Below are 23,047 nucleotides of genomic sequence, written 5' to 3'. Positions count from 1 at the left end.
TTTGGGTTTGTCTAATGTTTCCTCAGACTAAAGTTACGTAACTCAGGGCTGGAATACCACAGACATGACACCGAGTTCTCAGTGTATCACATCACTCTGTCAGCTAGTTCCACCAATGGCAGTAAAGTCTGACCATTTGGTTAAGGGAGTGCTTGCCACCCATCAGAGAGCAAAGCCAGATCTGTGTAAAGTCAATACTTCACTTTACAAAATTCATAACTATCTTCTGGTTAGATCTCGTATGTGGTGCTAAACACTTAAAATTACGCACTTCTGCAAAATCCTATTATCACTCCATGTTCTATATGTTCTCTTAATATCCCTGATAACCTCTGTTTCAACTTTAGTTTTCTGTCACGCTAAACTAATACAAGTAACTTGGAAAACAAAATTCACAAGTATTAATGGGATTTTCCCTCCTGTTTAAAAAATAATAATTTGGCTTTTTTAGGAGGAAGGAACATCAATTACATCAGACCTTCTCATTTTGATTCTTTCTAGATAATACCAGTATTATTTTTACTGAGACTACTGGTTCCTCTGAAATCAGTGGACCCCTGATGACACTCCATTAAACATAGGCTGCAGTGAAAATATGTTGATGACTCCCCCAAAACAGTAGATGATCCACGGACTCCCAGGAATTCCGTCTTTTTATCTTTGGTGACTGAACATCATTTGCTGCAGGCCCAGGGCCTCCGTAATACATCTCTACCAAATGTCAACCTGCCACTTCACTTCTGGCAGCAGAGACTTCCTCTACATCAAGCACAGAAAAATGAAAGCATGAGTTTGGATTTGCTCAGAAATACTTAAACTCTGGGGACAAATGGAAGCAGGAAACTTCTGCTGTCCCTTTCCTCGGGGCCTCTACACAACAAAACTTTTCAGCATATACACACAGATAAACAAGTGCTTGCTGCTTCTGTGACTTCTGAAATAAAAGCAAGTGAAACAGAGTCTTTTTCCTCTCCTTTTAAAGAGTAGAACTAAAATCCTGGAACTAGAGTAATCTAGAACCTCAGTGTCATAGCATCAGCTAGCTATACAGTGGAACTCCACTAAAGGCATCTCCACCTCCAACCTCATCTGTTTTTTCGTTGTTTTTTTTTTTACTGAGAAAACTTATTAACACACATACCATACCATCTTACAAAAATATGGTCTGAGAAATCAACATTCTGATGAGATCCAACATAGGAAAACAGGATAAATCTATTTTGATAAGTGTCTCTGATGTAGAGTGTCAACAAGACAGACTCTCTAAAAAATGCCAACAAGTTCTCTCTGGCTTTCACACACATCAAATCTCTACCATCTACATTTAGTACACACGTCAAGACTGGTTCACAGTTCAGCAAACCCAGACTTCAAGCCTAAAAGGAAAGGGATCCTCCAGCACAACTTAGGGAAAAGTTTCTGCTTTTCTTCGTAATTTAAACATGTGCCTCTGTAGGGTGTGAGTAAGGCTCCTTGAGGCTTGGATCAGCTGGGAGATCACAAAAGCTTATAAACAGCATTGACCGCTTTAAGTGAAACCATTTTAATAGACAGCTGGTTTAGGACCTAGACAATGGAACACCAAGAAAAAGGCTTATTTTCATCCTCCATAGTAAATCATGCGTCTGCTCACTGGGAAGAAGGTAGTCTGCTGTGAGATCGACAAAGACAACAGTGGTTTAAATAAATCAATGTGTTCATCAGGGGTAAGAATGGGAGGCCTGTTACAGAAGTGGGCAAGAGGGAGAGAGAAAACATATAAAATATATTATTTAAATAAATGAATCAATGGTGAATCAACCAAAAAAACAAACCAAAAAAAAATACAATATCAGGTAGAAAAGATGTTTACGTTAATCCTTCCAATGCAAATATAACCCTTAAGGTGGCAGGAATGCTTCAACAGGAAGAAAAGGAAAAGAATAAACAGCACAAAATTCGTCTCAGCTTTAAAAACCTAGTGAAACTGATAAAAAATAAAGTTGTCAAAACTTGACAAATTTGGAAATTTATTCTTCTGAATATACTAGCCTCCCTTTTCTTAATGTTCTCTTCTAATGAGCATAATGAAATTATCACAATTATTTTAAATACTCCATTGATTTTCATATTGAAGGTTTTTCAGAAATAATTTTTTATAATTAACAAAAATGAAGGAAAAATAAGAATTGTTAAAACTTTTATATCCTTACAACAGCAACACTGTCAGAAGGTTTACTGTAAGAGGATGAAATGCCAGCAGTTTCAAATGCCCATTAACCTATACCATCTTTGAAAAGAAATAAAATCAACTGAGAAACTCTGCCTCAGTAGCTACTGTTTTAGAAGGCATCTTGTGAAGTACGGTTCATCTTTGTGTTTCTAAAATACCACTGGGTCTTAAAAGTTAACTGAAACCTACTACAGATAAAGACCACGCAGTAAAACAAAAAATACATGGTGAACTTACACTGGGATCACACATCAATGGGATGCCAAAGGAAATACAGAGAACTAAGCATGATTTTCTTTGCTTACTTTTCTAATAGTTTTAACTCTTTGCGTCCAATGCCAAAACAAAATGGGCAAAGAGAACACTTTTGACTTTGATTCATCAAAATCTGAAAGGGTTTTAGGAACAAAATGTTTTCATTAGGAGTCTTCTTGGTTTACAAACAAACCATCAGAGACTTGTCATCATCTACTGAGAAAGACAGAAAGAGAGAATGAAAGGAAAGAAAGAATGGAAGGAAGGAAGAAAGGAAGACAGACTGTGGTTTAGCCTCTAAGTCATGTCCAACTCTTGCGATCCCATGGACAGTCGCCCGCCAGGCTCCTCTGTCCATGGGTTTTTCCAGGCAAGAATATTGGAATGGGTTGTCATTTTCATCTCTAGGGGATCTTCCAGACCCAGGAATTGAACCAGGGTCTTCTGCATTGCAAGCAGATTCCTGCATTGCAGGGGATTCTTTATTGACTGAGCTACAAGGAAAACCCAGACAAGTTACCTATAACTAATAAAAACTCCTAATTTTCTATTTAAATCAAAACAGCAACCTTGAAAATATGTCACTTATTTTTTTTTCCAAACTGAAAATAAAAAGCCAAACCTAATTTGTCACCTTAAAAATGCATTCACAAATGCACAAAGTATCTCTCTCAACCAGAAGTAAAGTGTCCTCTAAACACAGTCAACATGACTTTGGCAGCAAAATGCCAAGAACTGAAACTAATCAAAAAATAATATAAACACCTACACTATCAACATACAGCAACATTAATCATTACATTCGACCACCAAGTTCTAGTACTTGTCATTAAAAAAAAAATAGTATTAGCTAATGTGGTTCGAGAAACTTCTGGTAGGTGAGGGAGTCTTAGTTAAAAATTAACCTTTGCCAAAGAAAACACTACAAATTTGACATTTCATAAACAATTGTGTCAAACAGCAATCCAAAATTAATAGTGGAATAAATTTTAAAATTATTTTGCTTCAATTAGCAGTTTTGCTACTGGTGAACAAATTAATATAAAAACGTAACTTAAGCTCAGCCACTAAGCAGGCCTGTTTGCAGAACTGAATTAGCAAAGTTGCAAAGGAATGATATCATATTCAGTAAGCTGTTCAGCTACATCACAGCCCTGAATAAAAAGAGAATGTGTACCAAAAGCAGTTAGCTTCAGAAGGCATTTTTTGTGCCTCAAAGAAATAAAATCTCTCATATTATTCAAACACCAAGATAAAAACTGAATCATTATAACAATATCGTATGATATTTCTTTTTCTAGCAGTAATAAAAGATATTTCACTCATATGATAACTACATTTACATCTATATTAGCAGATACAACTGGCTTTGTTAACTCAATGGGGTAATAATAGTAATAATACAATAATAAAAGCAGAGAATTTATTAAGCACTTAATATATGCCAGTCACTGTTCTAAGCACTTTTCATGTATGAATTCATTTTCACAACGGAGCTTCCAGGTAGGTGCTACCATTCCTTCCATTAGTTTCCAAATGCTTACACATTTTAATAACTAAGACCAAATCATTCTTGCTCAACAACTATATAAACAATTCACCAACATCCAAACACTTCTTCATCCCTCTCAGCAATATAAGACATGAGAACAGACTATCCGTACAGTCATACAAGTTCAATAAATGCATCACTACAAATACGTTCGTTTTTAATGCTGTTCAAACATTCACATGGAAACAGCTCTAGCGTAAATATCCCCGAACAAATGGCTGTATATTATCCAGGAGGGAGCAGTTGGACCGCCAGACTGGGAAAGTACTAGGCCATCTGGCTCCAGCAATCTCTCCAAAACCATCAGCTTTGTTTTCACCCCCAGACTCCAAACAACACATTTTCCACTGTGATGAGTTTACATTTTCCCAAACACAGGTCCCGATCATGCATAAAAATTCCAAACTTCTTCATTCCTCTATGTGCAAGGAAATTTAAATCACCTGCATTTTTGACATGTTACCAAAAGAGAAAGCTGCTGAAATATGGCTCCTAACTATAAACTTGCCCTGTCCTTTTTTGTTTGTTTCCTCAAATAAATGAAAGAATCTCTCTGCTGGCCTTGTTGAATTCCTTGGGAAATTATTGATACACTAAAAATGTGTTTATCTACCAATGAAGAACCACAAACAGAAAGAGCTGTTAATCAATTCTGCGTAGCTGTGGCAGGATATAATGAAACAATCAATAGGAAAAAATGCACTTGCATCAATAACTTAAAGTACCGGGAACATCAAAATAAATATATAAAGATTAGCTGGAAAGAGAACTATGACAGCAGTTCTGATTATTGTATCTTAGACTCCTCACTGCTCTGGGGCTTTTAAGGTGTCCCCTCACCATACTGCCTACCTTCAAATCCATACATACCAGGATTATGTGACTATTAATTTTCCCTTTCCAAAAAAAGAGCTTTGGTTTGGGGGCAGGGAATGTTTGTTTTTGATAACTTTATGGAATTTAGCACTCTTTCTTTGAACTATAAAAATGTCGCTTTTTTCAAAGCAAGATGGTAGGAGGGAAGAAAAATTAAAGGTTTTTTTAAAAAAAAATAACAATAACTCACTGAAGCAATCACAGAACATAATATTTCAAATACTACAGGAAAATCTGAACAGAAGCATATCAAACCTCAGACCTCTCTCACTGAGTTCATTTGAGTGTCCACAGTAGATACTGTTGTTAGATGCAACAGCCATAAACTTCTGGATCCTGCAGGCCTTTTTGCATGCTCTCTAATGGAATACCAAAAACAGCAATGACACAAAAACAACCTATTTTTAGTCCAGCTAAACTTGGTTTTGAAAAACCCTTCCCAAAAACAAGCTTATTTTCTAGTTGCGGACAAGTATTTTAAATATCATTATATCCTTTTTGTTCTATAAAAAAAAGTACAGGGATGAGAGGCTCAGATCCTTACACATTCATTTCTAATAAAGCTTCCCCTTTCCTGGTAGAGTCCAAAATTAAAAGTCATTACCCAAAATAGTGTAATGAGACAGTTTGAAAAGGTGTGAAATACTATGTCATACCAATACATCTTGGTTGATTGAGTACATTTCTGTTTGATCTCAGTGCTACTAACTCCACCCAAGATCAGGAACACTCTACTAAAATATCAAGTGCACAGCTAGTTTTGAATTTTGCTTGCCAAAGATTCCCTTCAAGTTTTAACCCCAACTTGTGAGTCAAAGATATGATATCATATACATAAAGCTGCATCTGATATGAAAAATGTTATGATAAATTAGCAGTTAAGACATTTGAACTATACTGAGATATTCCCTCTGAAATTTATGATGTTATTAGAACTCATCGCATCACTGAAATTATTCCATTCTGCAACAAAACTCTATCAAAATTGTGAGTCTATCTATAAGAACTTCACAGGGGAAAAAAAGTAAGTATTTAATCAATCACCTATATCAAGCTTCTGATTGAAGGGGTCACTGCATACTTAACTAAAATAAAAAACTTAAGAAATTTAAAAATCAGACTTGGCATTTTAATGATCATAGAATAATTTCAAAGCTAGATGAGAATCCACAGTTTTACTTATCAAGGCTAGAACAAAATAATTACATCACAGCTAAGGAGAGTCAGGCTCTTCATGCTGATCTGCTTTTTGAAGACTATTGTATTAGCTGTGTACACAAGAAGCTAACCTACTTCCCAAACTCTTACAGCACATAATCAAGGAACAAGCAACCGGATAACGGGGCAGAGATTGCCTTTCAAAGTAAAAGCTACAGAGAAGGCATTAGACAACTATTATAAAAGCAAATAGGTATGCCTGGAAAAATCTTTTTTCTTGATATTTTTAGACTAAATTCAGATAATTACTAAACTTTTTTTCAGATCACTCCCCACCAAAATATGTAATTGCCTACATTTACAATTTTAACTTTCAGTGAGATGTCACAGTATGGCAAACGACTTTCTTATACCTGCTCTTACTATACTTTATTTTATTCTGGTCCCACCTCCACCCTCACAACTGATAGAATTTATGAAACCAAGCAGTCAAAGAATGCCTTACACTGTAATTTTTCTTAAGCTCTATGACTCTATTAGTAAAATGATATTAGATGTACTGCTTTATAAAAATCAAGATTATTTTTCCACCATAGAACAGTGTGTAAAGTCAGTTCATTTCATAATGGGAAAATCAATTCTTGTGGCACTTTTTCTTATTTTTTAACAGGGCCTAAAATAAAGTTTTGAGAGAAGGTATCACTTTAAGCATGTCCTAATTTTATGTTCCTTACAACTGTTCACTTCATAGAGTTGCCTATAATTTAATATTGAAGTGGCCAATATTTCACAAGCAGACAGGTCTTATATACTGGTTTGTGGGGATGTTTTTATGTTTAAAAAATTAAACTCTAATAAGTACATAGTTCAGAATATGCATTAGAATTCATACTTTCCCTCTTCCCCTCCCATCTTTGCTTTCCTCTGATGGAAATGGAAGAAAAAGATATTCAAGGTATCAAACACAATTTTTTACACAAAATTCCACTTAAGACATTCTTGTTTTGATATCATTATTTTTTAAGTTACTGAAATCAAGTTTTTGTGGCTTTTTATTTGGCAGGAAAAACATTTTTTAAAAAAATACAGTGTGTCCAAATGAAAGGGAATTAGCCTATATAATGATCAAAGCCAGTATAATAATACAACAATGATATTAATAAAAGTATGTGTATTTACTCTGAACGATCAACTACGAAATAAAACAGATCTTCAAGAAAGTCAAATATTTAAGCTAATAATTTGAAACAGATTTCAAGAGATATGTATTCATCATTTTAAAAAATACATTTCATCCTCTCATGTTTTTTACTTGGCTCACAATGAAATATGAGGGTAATAATTACAATTAGCTGTTATTTAATTGGTCCTTGCTGAGTAGATTTTAAAACTTCCAACAGCTGGGTGCATTTTATACAACATATTTAAGCCATGGGTATCTAAAAACAATTTTTAAATATGCATGTATACCATAAATTGAAACTTTCCAAGCCAGTATCTATGAAAACTATGTCCCCCTTTTTAAAGGGAATATTTTAAAACCACAATCAAGCAAATGAGCTTTAACCCTCTCACTAAATTGGTGGTTAGTACACAATGGGTAACTTTCTCTTTGTTCTGATTTCTTTCCCCCACCCAATAAAACTGTCTTCTTTTTTTGTTATTAAATCCTCCAGCTACCTAACCAGATATTTAATTGCTAAACTTTTTCTTAAAATTAAAAAAAAAAGTTTCTGCCCCTCGTTAAAACGTCAGACCTCTTTTCTGACTCGGCTCATAATTGTATCTTTTAAACCATAATTCAACCTTAATGTATACTGCTTGGCACCCGCGTGTTGGGTAGCTTAAGAAAACGCCGTCTATGTACCTTTAAGACCACAAGCTCACTCATGCTGCCTGGCTTCTTGCCAAACTCCAAGGCAAGAGCAGGAGGATTTTTGCAAAATACCCTCTAACAATTGTTGCTCCCTCTTCCAATACTACCACCATCGCCATCTCTCTTTTTTTAATGCGTAGAATGGGCCATCTACGCTCTCGGTCCATCTCCCCATTCCTGGAGAGGCTGCCTTTGCCCCTCACCCGTTCCTTCTGCCCTCCACCTCCCGGGGGAGGTCCTGATGGTTTGAGTTTCACAAGTTCAGCCCGATCTGCACCAGGGTCCCTAGGCACCTTCTGCGCCCCCTGGGGCTCCCTGGCCGGGTCACAGGAAGTTCAGCCCGTATTCTCCTCCACTCAGCACCCCCATAGTCTTAATTCACAAGGTCTGAATTTCCCTTGTAAAGAAGGAGCCGTCGAGCTACCTTCCCCACGCGGCGAGCCAACGTGCTCATGGGCATTTGGGAGGCTGCGCTGAGAGAGCAGTCTGCCCAGACATTGAGAGTTCAACTCCCAGCCATCCCGCTAAGCAGTCGCCAGCTTCTTGACGCTTCCAAATTTCGCGGCCGTGGAGTCACCCCCGCGGCGCGAAATTAAGAAACTTACTTGTTTTGTCATGGAGTCAATGAGGCGAACGTAGAAATCCTGCTCGGTCCTTATTCCTGAGGGAGGGGGCGGGGGATAGGGGAACGAAAAAGAATTAAGTGAGAGAGGATCTGCACAAAACAAACAATGGAGCTCCGAGACTGATGGAACTCCGACTGTCCCGGAGAAGCACAGCCGGGACCCCCTTTCCCCAGGGCGCAGATAAGGGCCACTGGCCTAGTCCGAGCGCTTTTGGAAGGCAGCCCCCAAGCGCTGGCAGCCGGGAATAAGATGGTCCCCCCACCTGGGTACTTTCCCTTCCAAAGGCTGGAGCCCCTCTGCGCGCTCTCCTGCAGCCATCAAGGCCCTGACCGCTCGAGCCCCCTGAACTCGAGGGACTTTGGGGATGAAGTCTACGCTAAGCGGAGAAGCCCGGCCTTAGAAAGCGGAGGAAGAAAAACAAAGCCGCCCAGCGCGGGTTAAGGCACCACACCTGTGCCCAGGTACGCTGATGCTGCTGCTCTCGGGCCACTCAGAGTCCTCCTCAGTCGAGACCTCTTCAAGACCTCGGCAGGGCCACTTTACCCCGAGAATGCCAAACAACTGTGCTTTGCTCAGGGTTCTCGCCCACCTGGAGCTCCCCCACGACCCCTACCCTCACCCGCAGCCCCGGGGTACTGGCGTGGAACCGACAGGAGCCTCACCGTTGCTGTAGAGGAGCTGGAGCCGGTAGTGAATCCCGTTATTGGTCTTTTCGCTGTTGGCTTCCTGGGTTGCAGCAGAACGCAAAGATATAAGAAATGCAGGAGAGGTCGGCGTGAGCTAGTGGACCGACTTCGAGGCATCTTTTCCCAAGCAGGGACCCCAGCCGGGGAGCCGGACAGGCCCGGGAGCAGCAGAAATTGCGGCCAACTATGATCCCTCCGCCGCCCTCCCGACCCTTACTGCTCCCTCTAACTTTCCAGAAAATTTCGTGGGGCGCGCACAGGCGATCCCGTGGCTAGGGCCTGCGGACTAGCAGAGGCAGGAGCTGCGCGTCGTCGCGCGGTCGAGGGCGGGTTCACCACGGAGCCCTTGACCCTGGAGTGCGAAGCCGGGCTCGCCTCTCTCCAGCTCCGGGGAGTCGGTGCGAACTTTTGTGGAGCAGAAGCTCATGAACGGGGAGCCCAGGTTCGCCCAGAACGGGAAGTGGCTTGGGGACCCCGCGCAGGGATGTGTTACGGATGCTCTGCACTCGCGGAGGAGCGCGCCTCCCAAAGCGCCTGGGCCTGCTTCCCGGCCAGGGGGCGAGGGGCAGCGGCGCTGCGCCCACTTACTTTTTCCTTCTCCACGAACCCCACAAAGGCTGTCCTCTCGATCTCCACGGGCTGGCCCTGTCTGTCGTAGAGGGCCAGGACGAAGTGGAAGAAGTTGGATTTCCGCAGATTGGAAGGCGGCTGCTTCTCAAAGTGAGCCCGGGCCAGACCCACCCCGCTGCGGCCAAAGACGCAGAGTTAGACGGCTAGGCGGGACAACCACCCGCGACCCCTTGTCACCCCTTACACACGCACGAACGCTCAAACAACCACCTTGTCAGCCCCCAAAACGCCCAGTGGGCTCCCTACACGCCCCTTCCGGCGCCTCGGGCCCACCAGGCGATGGGACCAGAGTGCCCGCAACTGTCCCGTCCTCCCCGCCGAGAACCGGCGCGCCCCCCGAATTTGACGAAGAGGTGTGAAAGTTTTGTTTGGGTTTTGCACAAGAGATAAAACGCTGTACGCATTTATTCCGACTTGACTCCGCTGTGTAGGGAGTAAGAAAAGTAGCGGTGGCTGAGGTGAACTCGATCGCGGCATAGAGACGGTCGTTGACAACTCAGAGGGTGGGATGGGGAGTTGGTTCCCGCCACCCCCTCGAGTCTCCCGTGGCAGGTGAGAATGGAGGGGGGGGGGGCATGCTCAGCTCCTCGTTGCAGCAGCCATCCTCCGGGAAACCTTATGTGCCCCCGGGACAGCCGCGGATGCCCGGCATCGGGAAACTGCATGTCCCCCCTCTCCCCAAGGAAAGCATGTGAAGGAAAAGGACCTGCGGGTGGAACTCAGAGCTGTCAGGGGTGGTCGCTGTGGGAAAGGGAATTGATTTTTTTTTTTAAAGACCTGTCCTGACAAAGTTTTACTGTTCCGCAGAAATCCTCACACGCTTTCCAGAAATCCTATGAACAAGGGCTGACGGCTGAGCGCGCCCTCCCGGGGGTTGGAGCCTGGGGCACCAGGGGCTCAGTGAGGCCACTGACAGCTCGACCTGCCCGGACACAAGGGCTTGCGCACACACACGCACGCGCCACACACAGACATACACACACACACTTTCGCTTCTAGCCCGGTTACCCAACTCACTCTCACTAGCAACCACCCCCATCCTTATTATCACTGGGGACGGGAACAGTGTTGTGGACACTTGTCCCCAGCCCGGAGAAGATGAGGATGATGTAATTAGTCATCTTCCTTCTTCCCCTTCCGCTCTCTCTGGGCGGGATAGAGTCTTGGGCCACCATATCTCCCACTCTCCCAAGCCCAAATGGTAGCCTGAAAAAAAGGGGGGACCATTTCTCAGTTGGGACCAGGAGTCCCCAGAAAGGGTACAGAGGGTGCCCGGGAAAGTTCCCCCAGGTCAGTCTCCTAGAGCAGTGCCTCCAGGCCATACAACCTAGCATCCCAGGAGCTGAGAGTGGCAGAGGGGCTTAGAAGGGGCCATAGTTACAGACTGTAGGGAAGACTTTCAGAAGATGTCAGAATTAAAGTTAGGAGTTGCTCTACTCAGGGTGGACCAAGAAAAACTGAAAGCTACATAGAGGAAAGGAGAATCAGAGAGGAGAAATAAGATGATTCTAGGGGGAAATGTAAAGAGAAAAGGAGTTAAGAGAAAGGAAAAAGGGAGAAAGTGAAGAAGGAAGAGGCAGGAAAGAAGGAAAAGAAGGAAGGAGAAGGGGAAAGAAAGAAGTGAAGAAAGGAAAGGAGGAAGAAAGAAAAGAAAGGGAGGAAGAGAGAGAAGCAGGAAAGGAAGGAGAAGGAAAGAAAGTTTTCAAGTGGGAGAAAAGGGTAAAAAGAAAGAAAAAGGGGAGGAAGGAAAGGAAGAAGGAAGAAGAGAAAGGGAAGAAGAAGCAAAGAAATGAAAAAAAAGGCAAATAAAAGAAAAGCGGGAAAAAATGAAAGAAAAGACAGCCGGCCAGAAAAGAAACAGCAATCACAGAAGAACACAGATATCCAACATCACGCTGGTGAGAGCCTCTTCTGGCTTGAAACAAAATGAAAACAGTCACAGACCAGGCAGGGGAAAGTGCCGGTAAATCGTGGGCTCCTCGCAGGCAGCTCCCGGCTCTTCGGCCGCAGGCAACCAAGACCTGGCGGCCGGGGAACGCGGAGCCTCGGTGGCTAGCAGAGCCCAGCCGTAGACGCAAGAGCGCGGCTCGACCCCGCGGCGGCCACTGCCGCTACCGCCGCCCGGCTCTGCTGCTCGCGGCTTGCCTCCCCGGCCGCGGTCCCCCAGCGGTACCCACCTCTGCGCCGCCGTGTTGGCGTCCAGCACCCCGGCGCCCTGCATCCACGTCCGCACCGCGTTCATGCCGCTGCCCAGCGGCTCTTCCTTCATGCTGCTTCCACTCCGTTGGATGCTTTCCTGAATCCCAAACATGAAAACAACCTTTTCTTGTGGAAAATCTCCTCCCCCTTGAAAATTTGAAAAAAAAAAAAAAAAAAAAGGCAAAGAAAACGCCAGCCAGAGATTTTTTTTTTTTTTTTTTTTTTGAGTCGATGAACTCGCGCTAGATCAAGGCGGGCTGGAAAGCAAATTTTTAAAAAATGTAAACCTTCTCTCAAAATTGAGCGATAACCCGAAAAAAAAAAAAAGAGAGAGAGAGAGAAAAGGAAGGGAAAATCCAACAAAAAGACCAAAATAAAAAAAATAGAGATGTGTGCTTGGCTGTTGGGGGTTGTTTGGTTGGTTAATTTTTGGTTTGGGTGCTTTTTTTTGCCTTTTTTTTTTTTTTGCTTTTTTTTTTTTTTTGTAATGATCACAGGCCGGTGAAGGACAGGAGGGGCTGGAGTTTCCTTTTGTAGAGGTACCGTTCACTTGAAGAAGCAGGAAGAAAAAAAAAAAAAAAAAAACACCCTGATGGCAATTTAAGAAACAATAGACTCAACTCGCGCTGCCGGCTTTGCTACTTCAAGTGTCATTTTCCACAACCAGGCAAGTTTTTCCTCTCTCTCTCTCTTTTTTTTTTTTTTCGTCCTTCTCTCCCAACCAAAGATGTTTCTTTCCTTTCAGCGTGTATAGATGAGGAGGACGCTGGTTGCCGTAGACAGATACACCAGAGAGGGAGAGTAGGGTGGGGGGAAGGGGGAGGGGGTAGGGAAAGACAGAAAGAGGAAAGGAGAGGAGAGGAGAGGGAGAGAGAGAGAGGTGGACCCTGCTAGATAGAGATTCTGTTTTCTCCTTGCTAAAATAGAAGTGATTTGCAGGCTTTCCCTATGGAATCCAGTTTGACTCTCCCCAGAGCTAAACACAAGCACACTAACCCCAAAGGGAGGAGGCGGGGCCCGCGCCACAAGGGCCCGCCCTCTCATTTGCATAACGTCATCCTTCCGCCTGGCCGTAGCCAATCGCAGCGCCGGAGCCTCCGGGCTCTCAGCGCAGGGCCACGCTCCCTCATTAACATCCCTCACCGGGTGGCGCAGGGGAGCCGGCCAAAGTTATTTGCAAAGTGCCGAGCGAAGGATCGTTGAGTACCCGCGTCCGAGCTGGAGAGGAGCGGGGCTGAGCTGGGAAGTGCCGGGCAGAAGGGAGACAGAAGGAAGGGGAGGAGGATATTCTTCTCAGGGATTTGAGCTGGGGTCTGCATCCTGGCCATTGCAGTCCGCTTAGCATCCTCGCCGCGCTCTGAGCGCGCTCGAGGTGCACAGGCTGCGCCCTGCCAGGGTCGTGTCCTGCTCCGCTGTTCTGGGACGTCGGGGGCAAAAGTGGAGGAGACGGGAGAGCTCGGGCAGAGAAAGCAGGACGCGCATCCCAGGTGCCCACCTCTTCGCTTTGAGGAGGGGGTGGTGGGTTGGAAAAATGGGTGCGCGAGACCGGCGCTGGGAGCTCGCGGAGGGCACTGCCTCCACGTTGGGAGGGAGGGGTGGACCCTGGGCCGGGGCAAGGGAAGCGCTGTGAATCCCCAGGGAGAGGTGGACCGGGCTCTGCCCCTAGTCAGGTCTCTGAAACACTTCTCGCTGGGTCGCTAGCCTGGAGACGGCCGGCGTTAGGCACTGGCCTCACATGCTCACTTCTTTGGCGCATTCTGCGGGATAGGTAAACGGTGGACGAATGCTCTCACTGTAGATTTGCCAGGCTGCGTTTTAAATTTTGCTGGCATTCAATCCCCACCCTCTCCTCTCCGCCCCCCAAATAGATTCTTTCCTTAGTGTAACTACCAAAGCAAAAACAATGTCTCTGATGAGTTACTTGGTGTAGGGTTTCTCTCTTCCTTGTTCTTTCTGTTAAAATTGGGGGCTTGAACAAACCCTCCCCCAACTTCTGCCTCTTCGACCTGTCCAGAAAGAAAGATCTGGAGAAGGAAGGAATGAAGGGAGGGAAAGAGAGAAGAAGGAAGGGAAGAAGAAATGGTCCCCTACCTCAGATCTTTCAACATATATGGTTGTGGCTGGCAAAGGAAATAGCTAGATGTTTCTGGGTAATGTGCCCCATCATTTTTTAGCAGGTTGTAACCTCTAATAAGCACATGGTGAACTTCTGTTTCATTGCTCTCAAAGGAACTCCCTGACTGCAGCCAAATCTGCTAAAGGCTCCTTCGGGGAAATTCTCTGCCAGAAATCCAGGTCCCCTTTCTGCCTGCCTTTCTTGGCCCTTTGATTTAGGAAGCTCATGGGGTCAGTGATGGAAAAGTACACATGCCCATGTCGAATGGAATGGAGACAGGCAGAAGTTATACTTTGTGTTCTTCACAGAGCAGAAAAATGAGAGCCACTTCCAAATTAGTTGAAAGACTACTTCAGGCCTGAGGATACATGGCCACTGTCTTCAACACTGCTTTATCTCTTGTGCACAAAGCCTGCCCAGTCTCATACCACTTAATTTGGACCACTTAATGTGCTGAGCTTTCTCCCTGGTACCATAACTAATGCCACTTCCTCCAAGATGCTCTTGAAGAGATCCATTTGACCCAGCAGGATCCCCACACCTTCTACCAGGCATACAGTAGATGTTCATGAGGGGTATGTTGGTGGCAACACTGGAAGGATTATAGATCTGTGAAGAGGCAAAATGGAAGGCAGGACATCCATCTGTACAGTATTTAACTGCATAATTGAAACTTGGACTGCTGAAAACTTCTCAAAATGCCAAGTTTAGGCCCAAAGGGTGTCCAGAGCCAACCCCTTCCCCTTCATGAACCTCTCTGCCCCCTCTGCCTTCTTTCCTGTCCTGCCTTCTCTGAAGGGATCCTTCAAAGAAGGGGGACCAGGATGCAGAGGCCACCCTCCCATCCAAGAGTCCCAGATAGCACTGGCAAAAGACAGAGACCTCCCTCTTTTTAACTTCCTGAATCTCTATTTTACACTCCAGTAAATGGTGTTCAGGACTCCAAGTGGAGTCTGGTGAGGTACAAACCCCAGTAATGAGGAACACACAATGAGGGATCAGATCACTGCCAAAGGTAACAGAGAAAGGAGAGACACAGCCACTCTGAGGACCAGGATCAATGAGAGTAACACAACAGATGCATTTCTGTTAAGCCGGGGGGGCGGGGGGGGGGGGGTGGTGGTGTCAAGCAAATCTAGACACACTCTGCAAATGATGTGTTTGTGAAGGGGCTTGAAGCTGTCTCATCCAAAAGAGAAACTGGCCCAGAGAAATTCAGGCAGCCCAGTTTCTGCCTGAGAGCCAAGAATCTCCAGGAACTATATAAGAGGAAGACAACCTCCACATCTACCAGGCCTTGGGAGAAAAAGAATACTAATAAAAGGAGACGGGAAAGTTGATATGACCAAGTCCATTTGTACAGAGGTAGCAGAGGTTTCACCTGGGATGGTGAGTGTATTTTATTTTAATCAAGCCCAGTGTATCTGGAGCTTTCCTTCTGAGTGTGCTTGTGCTTTCTCACTCAGTAATAAATGTTTAAGTAGGAAGGAAGCTAAAGAGAAGGTGGAAAAGAGACAAAGAGGGTGAAAGAAAACTGGGAATGACTCCCAGGCCAGCAGACTGGTAGCTTTTTGTAGATTTCCTCTGGTGAATACTGAACTAGCCACTGGCAAGTTTAAACTTTGAAAAATGTCTTAAACGCTTTTCAGTCTTCCCTCATGTAAGGTTTGCACCACCTCCAAAAAGCAAAACGTGTGTATATAGGGTAACTATATGTACTGAGGCCGTCTTCATCCTTTTTACATTGTAGTCACATCTCCAGTGGAGAGAAGAGACAAACTTGTGTGTATAGCATTGCCAGGCTTTATAGTATATTTGTGGTATGACTTTAGGGTAATTTATAAGGCCAATCACCAAACCCAGCTTATCAGCTTAATCAAAAAGGGGAAGGAGAAATTTTGTTAGAAATGCAGTTTTCCAGGCCATGTCCAGACTAACAGAATTAGGGAGAAAGAAAGTGAGGGGTGAAGAAATTGTACATGAGGAAGATATACAGCAGATCAACTTTATATGTGGATGGAGCATTTGGCAAGGTTTGGTATTTCCTCTGGAGTGATGAGTCCCTCAGAGTTTCTTCCAAGGGATGGTTGGGTGGCAGAGGTCTACATTCCCCTTCTCAGTTGCTCCAAACAGTGAACAAGACTGCTCAGCCCCCAGGCTCTCCCTGGGCTGGGGGCAACTCAGACCCAGTGAGCAAGCTCCCCTCCCCACCCCAAACTTTGATGCCTTCTCGCTCTTGGCTACCCCAGACACATACGGCACAGAGAGATCAATTCCATTTCCAAAAGAGCATCAGTGCCGCAGTAACTTCTGGGGAGTGCAAATAGAAACACACCCGCTCCCCAAAAGGGCAGAGATAAGATAAACACAGCCAAACTAGGACTTGGGGACATCACTGGGAAAGAGGGAATCTTCTCTGCTTGGCCGCCCCCAGGAGGCCAGACTTGGGACCTGTCACTTTGAAAATTCCCTCATTCAGTCCCCCTTATGAAGGTGCACTCCCGTAAGGGCCACCTGTCATGGTAATGCCCCCTGCCTTTTGGTGCTAGCCTGATCCCACTCAGAGTGAACCGGCGGGGAAAGATACCTCTTTAAATGCTGGGAAAGATGGGGCGATGAAGGTCAAAGGTACCAAGTCCTGCTGCATGCAGCCGGCCCCAAAGGTGGTCCACCCTCAGCCTAGAGTCTCTGGCAGGGGCGTGGAGTGGCCAAGGTTCTGCCAAAAGAGGAGAGGGCTGGGAATAAGCAGGAGCCCGAGACCCTGGGAAAGTGAAGACCTGAGTGGCACGCGACTCCGCTGTGGCCCCAGAGCTGCACCCAGAAGCCTGCAGGGTCGATCGCCGTTGCCTTTGGCAAAAACGTGACCCTTCCCTCCTAAAGACCTCTACCTGCTGCCCTTGAGGGATGCACTGGAGTAGGAGGCAGTGGTTTCACTGGAAATCCGTCTGTCCTTCCTCCTTGCTCTCAGTGCTCTGGCAAGCGGCAAAGAGAAGGGGCCATTTCCCTGGACCGTGAACCCTGATTCCTACCCCTAGGGCTGCAGAGAAAGCCTGGTTTGTTCATCCATTCCGGCTGACAGTTCCAGACCCTGGGAGCATGCTTCGCCCCATAGTACAGTCAGGGAAACTGAGGACAGAGGAACAAAGTCACCCACTGAGAGCTAGGAGGTAGAAATCAGGCAAATAACACCGCTGGGACTCTGGCTTGGGAAGCTTAGTCGTCCTAGGAGGGGGGCTTGAGGCAAGGGGTTTCAATAAACCCTTCCCAGGCGAGCCTGCTGACTCTCTTGGGTCCCCTGGGGCACCCCCAAGTAAGAAGAGATCTCATTTGTTGAAGGTTTGATGGGTACAAACTCACTGAAATCCCACAACTGACAAAGAAGGTGGGTAAAATCACCTCTATTTTACAGGTGAGAAAACTGATGCTTTGTGATTTAAATGAAACAACTTGTCCGGGGCTGCACTGCCGATAAAGCCACTGAGCGGAAATTTCTCCAGAGCCAGTACCCTGAAAATTGGATCCGAACCACTCACCCAGTGTCCTCGTTCATCTCCAGCGTTTGCCTTGGTTCTTGCCCTCCATCGCTCAAAGATCCCTTTAGCTCTCAAGCCTGTAGGTATCCTAGACGACCAAGGAGCGTGGGCACAAGATGTACCCTAAGGGCAGGCAGTAGAGAATAGAGAGGAGGATAAAGGGTTCTGAAAACTGCTAAAATGCGGACTGTATGCACATTCCCGCGGTCGAGGTCCGAGCATCTCTGGGTGGCCAGTGACAGGGCGCGCTAGGGTCCTGCCGGCTCCAGCCCTGACTGTGCCACGTTTGCCATGAGATCTCCAGTCAGCCGCTTCTCCCCAGCTTTAGCTGAAATTTTAGAGCTCCAGGCGCACGCAAAGTCGCCTAATTGAAATAAACTAAATACAAGATTGTGTGGGGATGCCTGGGACTCCCTTCAGAGGACAGAAATCCGGACATCTGCGGATGTGCTTTAATGGAGGAAGGCCATATAGCCTTGGAACGACCGCATCTAAAAGCTCAAGTTATTCTGTGCAGAGAGAATACAGTTGGCGGCACTGCCAGAAAGGTCCCAGTCCAAGGCTGTCCCAGGGCGCGACGGTACCCCTCCCCTGACCCTTCCGCACAGCCCTCCAATCCAGCCCGCGGGATTGGAGTCTGATAAGGCTGGTTGATTCTCGAGTATGAATGGCCCTTGCTCCCCGCTTGGAAGGGGATTCCAGGGTGGCAGAAAGAGGCTGCCTGCCGGGCTGTTTACAAATTAGCATCCCTTCAGCAGTGCAAATCCGAAAGAAAGAAACTGAGTCTTGCGAGGATTTGGAGCGGAAGGGAAGGAAGAGTAGGCCTGTTTGCTTAGAGGAAAGTAGAAGGGAGGAGTTTTTAGCAGACAAGCTTGAGATTCCGGAGTCACAAAAAGTTTTCGGGTGTTTTCCTTAAGGGGCAATTCACTAGATGTTTATGTACCGTTCCGCGCTTGGAGGTCTTTGTTGGATGTGTGTGATTGTGAGTGTGCAAATGTGTTTGTACAAACGAAGAGTGGCTGCATATTGTGGGCCTGTGCAATAGGCGTGTGTGGCAGTGAGTGACATCGTGCACTTGGGTGCATGCGTGTCTATGTGCTTGAAGACTGTTGCACACAACCGTGAATACACAAGGGCATGTCTATAGTGTGTGCATGTGTCACATGTAGACGTGTCTCGATTGTGTGCATGTGAAGAAATGTGTGTGTGCGCGCAAAAGCATCGTACACATGTCTGAACCTGGGCTCATATGTTATTCATGTGCCACGTGGGCATGTGAAACCCAGCAAAGCGGTCACAAAAAATCTCAGGTCCAATCAAAGGAAAGGTGCAGTCAGCGTTCTACAACAAGGAAAACTGTTGCTCCTTTGGCCTGCAGGTAGCAGGCAGCTGCCCAAAGGGTGCAGGACCTGCCCAAAAGCTACAGGTTAGCCTGCAGGGAGGGTGAGGCAGGTTCCAGCTGGGGCCCACGATTTATCCGGATTGCCCAGTGATCCCTGCTGGACAGTTCTACATACTTAATTGATCCTCGCAGACAGTTTCTGATTATTGATGCCATGTGTCCTAAAGGAGACTGCTTCAGGCTACCTGCGTTAAGTATTTATTATCTTCATCAACATCATTATTTGGTGGCTGTATGTAGATAGTGCCAGATCCACAAAGATAGCCCTGCCCCGCCTCTCCAAGGCTGCCATGGGTGCGTGGTGATCCGCAGGCGCCTGAATCTTCCCTTTACGTGGAGCCACAGCGCCACCTCGCGATCACCTCAGCGTCCTTCCCACCACTGCCACCCAAGGCAGAACCTTTTCTGTCCAGACCTCCCACGTTACCACTACTGGTTTTCCATTCACTTTTCATTCCTCTTTCCCTCACTAGAACGTTACACTTCGCCAGAGCCTAGAGGTTTCCCAAACACACCTTTGCCACAGCATCTTTATACAGGAGCAGAATGCCTACACCCCTCTCCACCTGGAGAAGCTCCTCTCCCCTTTCAATCACCGGCTCAGATTACCTCTTTAGCAAAACCTTTCCAAACCCATTCTATAGGCAGTCACTCACACCGTTCCCCGACTCGCCTAATGCTCATATCACACTGGACAGGAAATATCGTTTAAATATCTCCCCCTCCTTCCTAATCAGGGAGCTCCCCAACAATGTCTATTGTTGTTTATAGCAACAACAATAACAAAAATAACAATAAAAATTAGTACATGCTGAGCACATGGAGCATCTTATGCAGTGTACTGTTCTAAAACACTTGACTTTCATTATCTCATTTAATTTACCCATGAAAACCGTGAAATAAGCATCAATATAATTTCCCAGTTTGCAGATGAAGCTGGAGTTCCTGTCCATGGTCGCATTGCAGAGCCTAACCCAAGTTCTTTGGTCTAAGGCCAGAACCCACTTTTCTTAACCTCTGTGCCTTGCATATTTCTTCAGTCCTATATCCACAGGCTTTAAAACAGGGCTAAGCACAGAGTGGGCATTCACATATTTATGAATAAAGGAACCAATGCCAATTTAAATTCTTTCCTCTCCCAGAGAGTTGGATTAGAAAAACATTGCAATTATCAAACACTTTGGTTGAAACATTACCACAATGATTTATCCCCAAAGAGGATTCCCACTCCTAACTAGCTAGTGACCTTGGTCAAGTCATTTCATCTTCAATATCCTCATTTGTAAAAGCAGGTTTGCTGTGAGGAATAAGTGAGGGAAAAATGTAAAGTATTTGATACAGCCCCTTGTACTGTAGTCATTACCCAATAAAAATTTGCTATTAATAGAATTAGTAATGATAGTTTAGAAAACTAAAGCACGAAACACAAAATTGATTTGCCCCTAGTCACAGAGAATTCATGGTACCTCTGTATAAAATTATCTCACTATTATATCTTCATTTCCATCTTGAACATAAAATATGTAATAAAATATGTTTGGTTTATTGTGGTTGGGGTGTTAATGTTAACCGTGCTCTGTTATAAAATTTTAAGGGGCAGGAGGGAAAAATATAATTAAACAGTAAATCAGCAGCCTTTGACTCTTACCCTTTCCTTTTGCTTTGTAGATTTTTACCAAGAAGGATTTAAAGAAAGACTATAAAAGTGCTTATTTTTCTGGAAAGTACAAAACTCTTATTTTTTAATTTAGGGGACATTCTGAGCTGGTTTTTTTCCCCCACTTGAAACACTCTGTTGCTAGTAATACACTAAAAGTTTAAAAATATGTAAGCAAATAGTTGTACCCAAATAAAAGAAACAAATGAGAGCCTTTAAACATATTCCAGACCTTCCAACATTTCCCAGAAAGGCTAAGTTTTAAAGGTTCAAAATCTCTTTGTAGAGGGACCTGTTAAACAATTACTCTTATTAGCAATTTAAGTGAATATGAACTTTACTGTCTGACCAGGCTCTAACTTTCCTACTGTCATATTATTTTAGAAAGACTCTACTGACTGGTATAATCATATCATAAAGAAGGAATTTCTCCTTAAAGAAATGAGTCTAATAAAAATCCACACAGGGCATGGATGTGTCTCCCCACTTAGCTGGCCCACAATGCATTTCGAGAAACTTCATCCCAGCCCCACATTTAGTTTAGTTCAATTTGTACCTGTTTCCCATTCTATGCAAGAGTAATGGAGTCAGGAAATTTTACCTGCCACAAATTAATGTGTTAAGAGTTTTTCTTGTGCAGGTGAGAGAGATTTTATTATTCCTATTGATGAGGTAAGACACTGGCTTTTTGATAGCTGGGCTGGGTAGGGGACCTATTTCATTTTCTTCTTTTTTTCATTCCTAATATGTTAGCTGTTACAGATGCTCACCAAAATTATGATTCTTCTTCTTCCAGGTGCATGGTAAGATTAAAGTATTCTGATCCTTCTGCATTTAGATGGGACCTTGTAATCTGCTTTGACAAATGAGGAATTAGCAGAAGTAGTATGTGTTATTTATAGGCAGAAGCTTTAAGCCCCAGTGTGCAATTCACCAAACCCCCTTTCCCTTGTCACAGCTGCTGGCCACCCCCAGATGGAGTTTCACTCGGGCTGCCACTCTTTGCAAAGATAATGTGGAGTGAAGAGCCCTCCAATCCACAGTGGACTTCTAACATGAATAGGAAATAATCTTTTGTCACTGTAAGTCCCAGGGATTTTTTACTGCTGCATAATTGAGCCTCTCCTGACCAGTATGCCTAGGAAGGTAAACTTATCTTTTTCTTTTTGTGGACACTATGAAAATTCTTCTCCTAGGATGAAAAGTAGACTTCCACATCTAATAGAATAACCAGGTAATGAAATCATTCAACCAGAAATCAGAATCTTATTTTCTTACTCAATTTATACATTTCCTGTGGATCAAACATCATTCATTTGGGAAACTCAGAAATGAGGAAAACAACTGAATTTTAGATATGCAGAAAAGGAATCTCAAAATCATTGTTGGACCTTGATAAGGATTTTCAGTAGATTTTTCTTCCATAATGCAATATTTAACTGCAGATATACAATGAAGGGAATTTTATAGGTTTTGATTAGAAGAGTTTTTAATAGGAGTTATATGAGGAACAGAGAAACATTTCTTCCTCCGTTGTGTTCATCTCTCTAATTTCAGGTTGAGGAAACGGCAAAAATAATTGACTTATCAACTTGTGTAAGGAACATGATCTAGGGCAAATCAATTAAACTTTCCAGATCTTATTTCCTTCATCTGGAAAATAAGACCGTCTTTAGGATGCCATCCAGTTCTATTAAACTAGAACTCCAAGATACTTGACTGATTTGAGTTTCAAGAACCAATGCTACAGTGGTACAAGAATCTTCCTGTGTTTCTATCTTCAGCACTGTTTTGTGAGACATTTGTGATTTTTCTCATACTGATCCCCAACTTAAAGCTACTGCTTCTTAAGCCAGATAGTGCTTCTTCTGTTTAACTTCACATTTTTTTAATGTAGGAATCTGCTAGAAAATTGGACCATATAGATTTGGAGTTATGTAAAATACTCTGTAATTTCCTAGCCAGGAGGAAAATTTTGGTTTTTATTATTGGAGATCTATTCTTTCAGAACTATTTTATTATTGGAGAACTATGCGCAGATCACCTAAGGAAATTTCCTGTTAATTTTCATGAAATTTTTGTGAGAAAATATTGATGGTATAACAAGTGCTGTAGGGTGAAATCGTTACTATCTGTTCTTCATCCTCAGTGTGGCATGACTGATTGCCAGAAGCAATACTATTACTGCCTTTGGATCATAGTTTACAATTGACAAGGTTTCACATGAGTTATTACCTTGACTCCTCTCAACAAACCATGCAAGTGACAT

At 44.2% G+C, this 23,047-nt stretch overlaps 1 protein-coding gene across 9 annotated transcripts in view; it reads right to left on the bottom strand.

Annotated features, from left to right (window-relative positions):
• The window catches only part of EBF1 (EBF transcription factor 1), a 430,756-nt gene that overhangs the window by 398,176 nt on the left and 9,533 nt on the right, over window positions 1–23,047 (bottom strand). For 4 of the 9 annotated variants that reach the window (XM_044947384.2, XM_006052632.4, XM_006052633.4 and 1 more), the window contains exons 3-7: window positions 17,720–17,842; window positions 12,049–12,167; window positions 9,830–9,986; window positions 9,218–9,281; window positions 8,535–8,590 (exon numbers count right to left, since the gene is read on the bottom strand). In XM_044947384.2, coding sequence (XP_044803319.2) covers window positions 8,535–8,590; window positions 9,218–9,281; window positions 9,830–9,986; window positions 12,049–12,167; window positions 17,720–17,842 — 519 coding nt within the window. Of the gene's footprint in view, window positions 1–8,534; window positions 8,591–9,217; window positions 9,282–9,829; window positions 9,987–12,048; window positions 12,920–17,719; window positions 17,843–23,047 lie in introns of those variants that run through there. The other 5 variants (XM_006052631.4, XM_025292321.3, XM_025292319.3 and 2 more) reach the window with 2 other exon arrangements.

This window comes from Bubalus bubalis, chromosome 9 (genome assembly GCF_019923935.1).
Source record: "Bubalus bubalis isolate 160015118507 breed Murrah chromosome 9, NDDB_SH_1, whole genome shotgun sequence".
Classification (NCBI taxonomy): Eukaryota; Metazoa; Chordata; class Mammalia; order Artiodactyla; family Bovidae; genus Bubalus; species Bubalus bubalis.
This window is presented reverse-complemented; position numbering and strand designations above follow the sequence as displayed.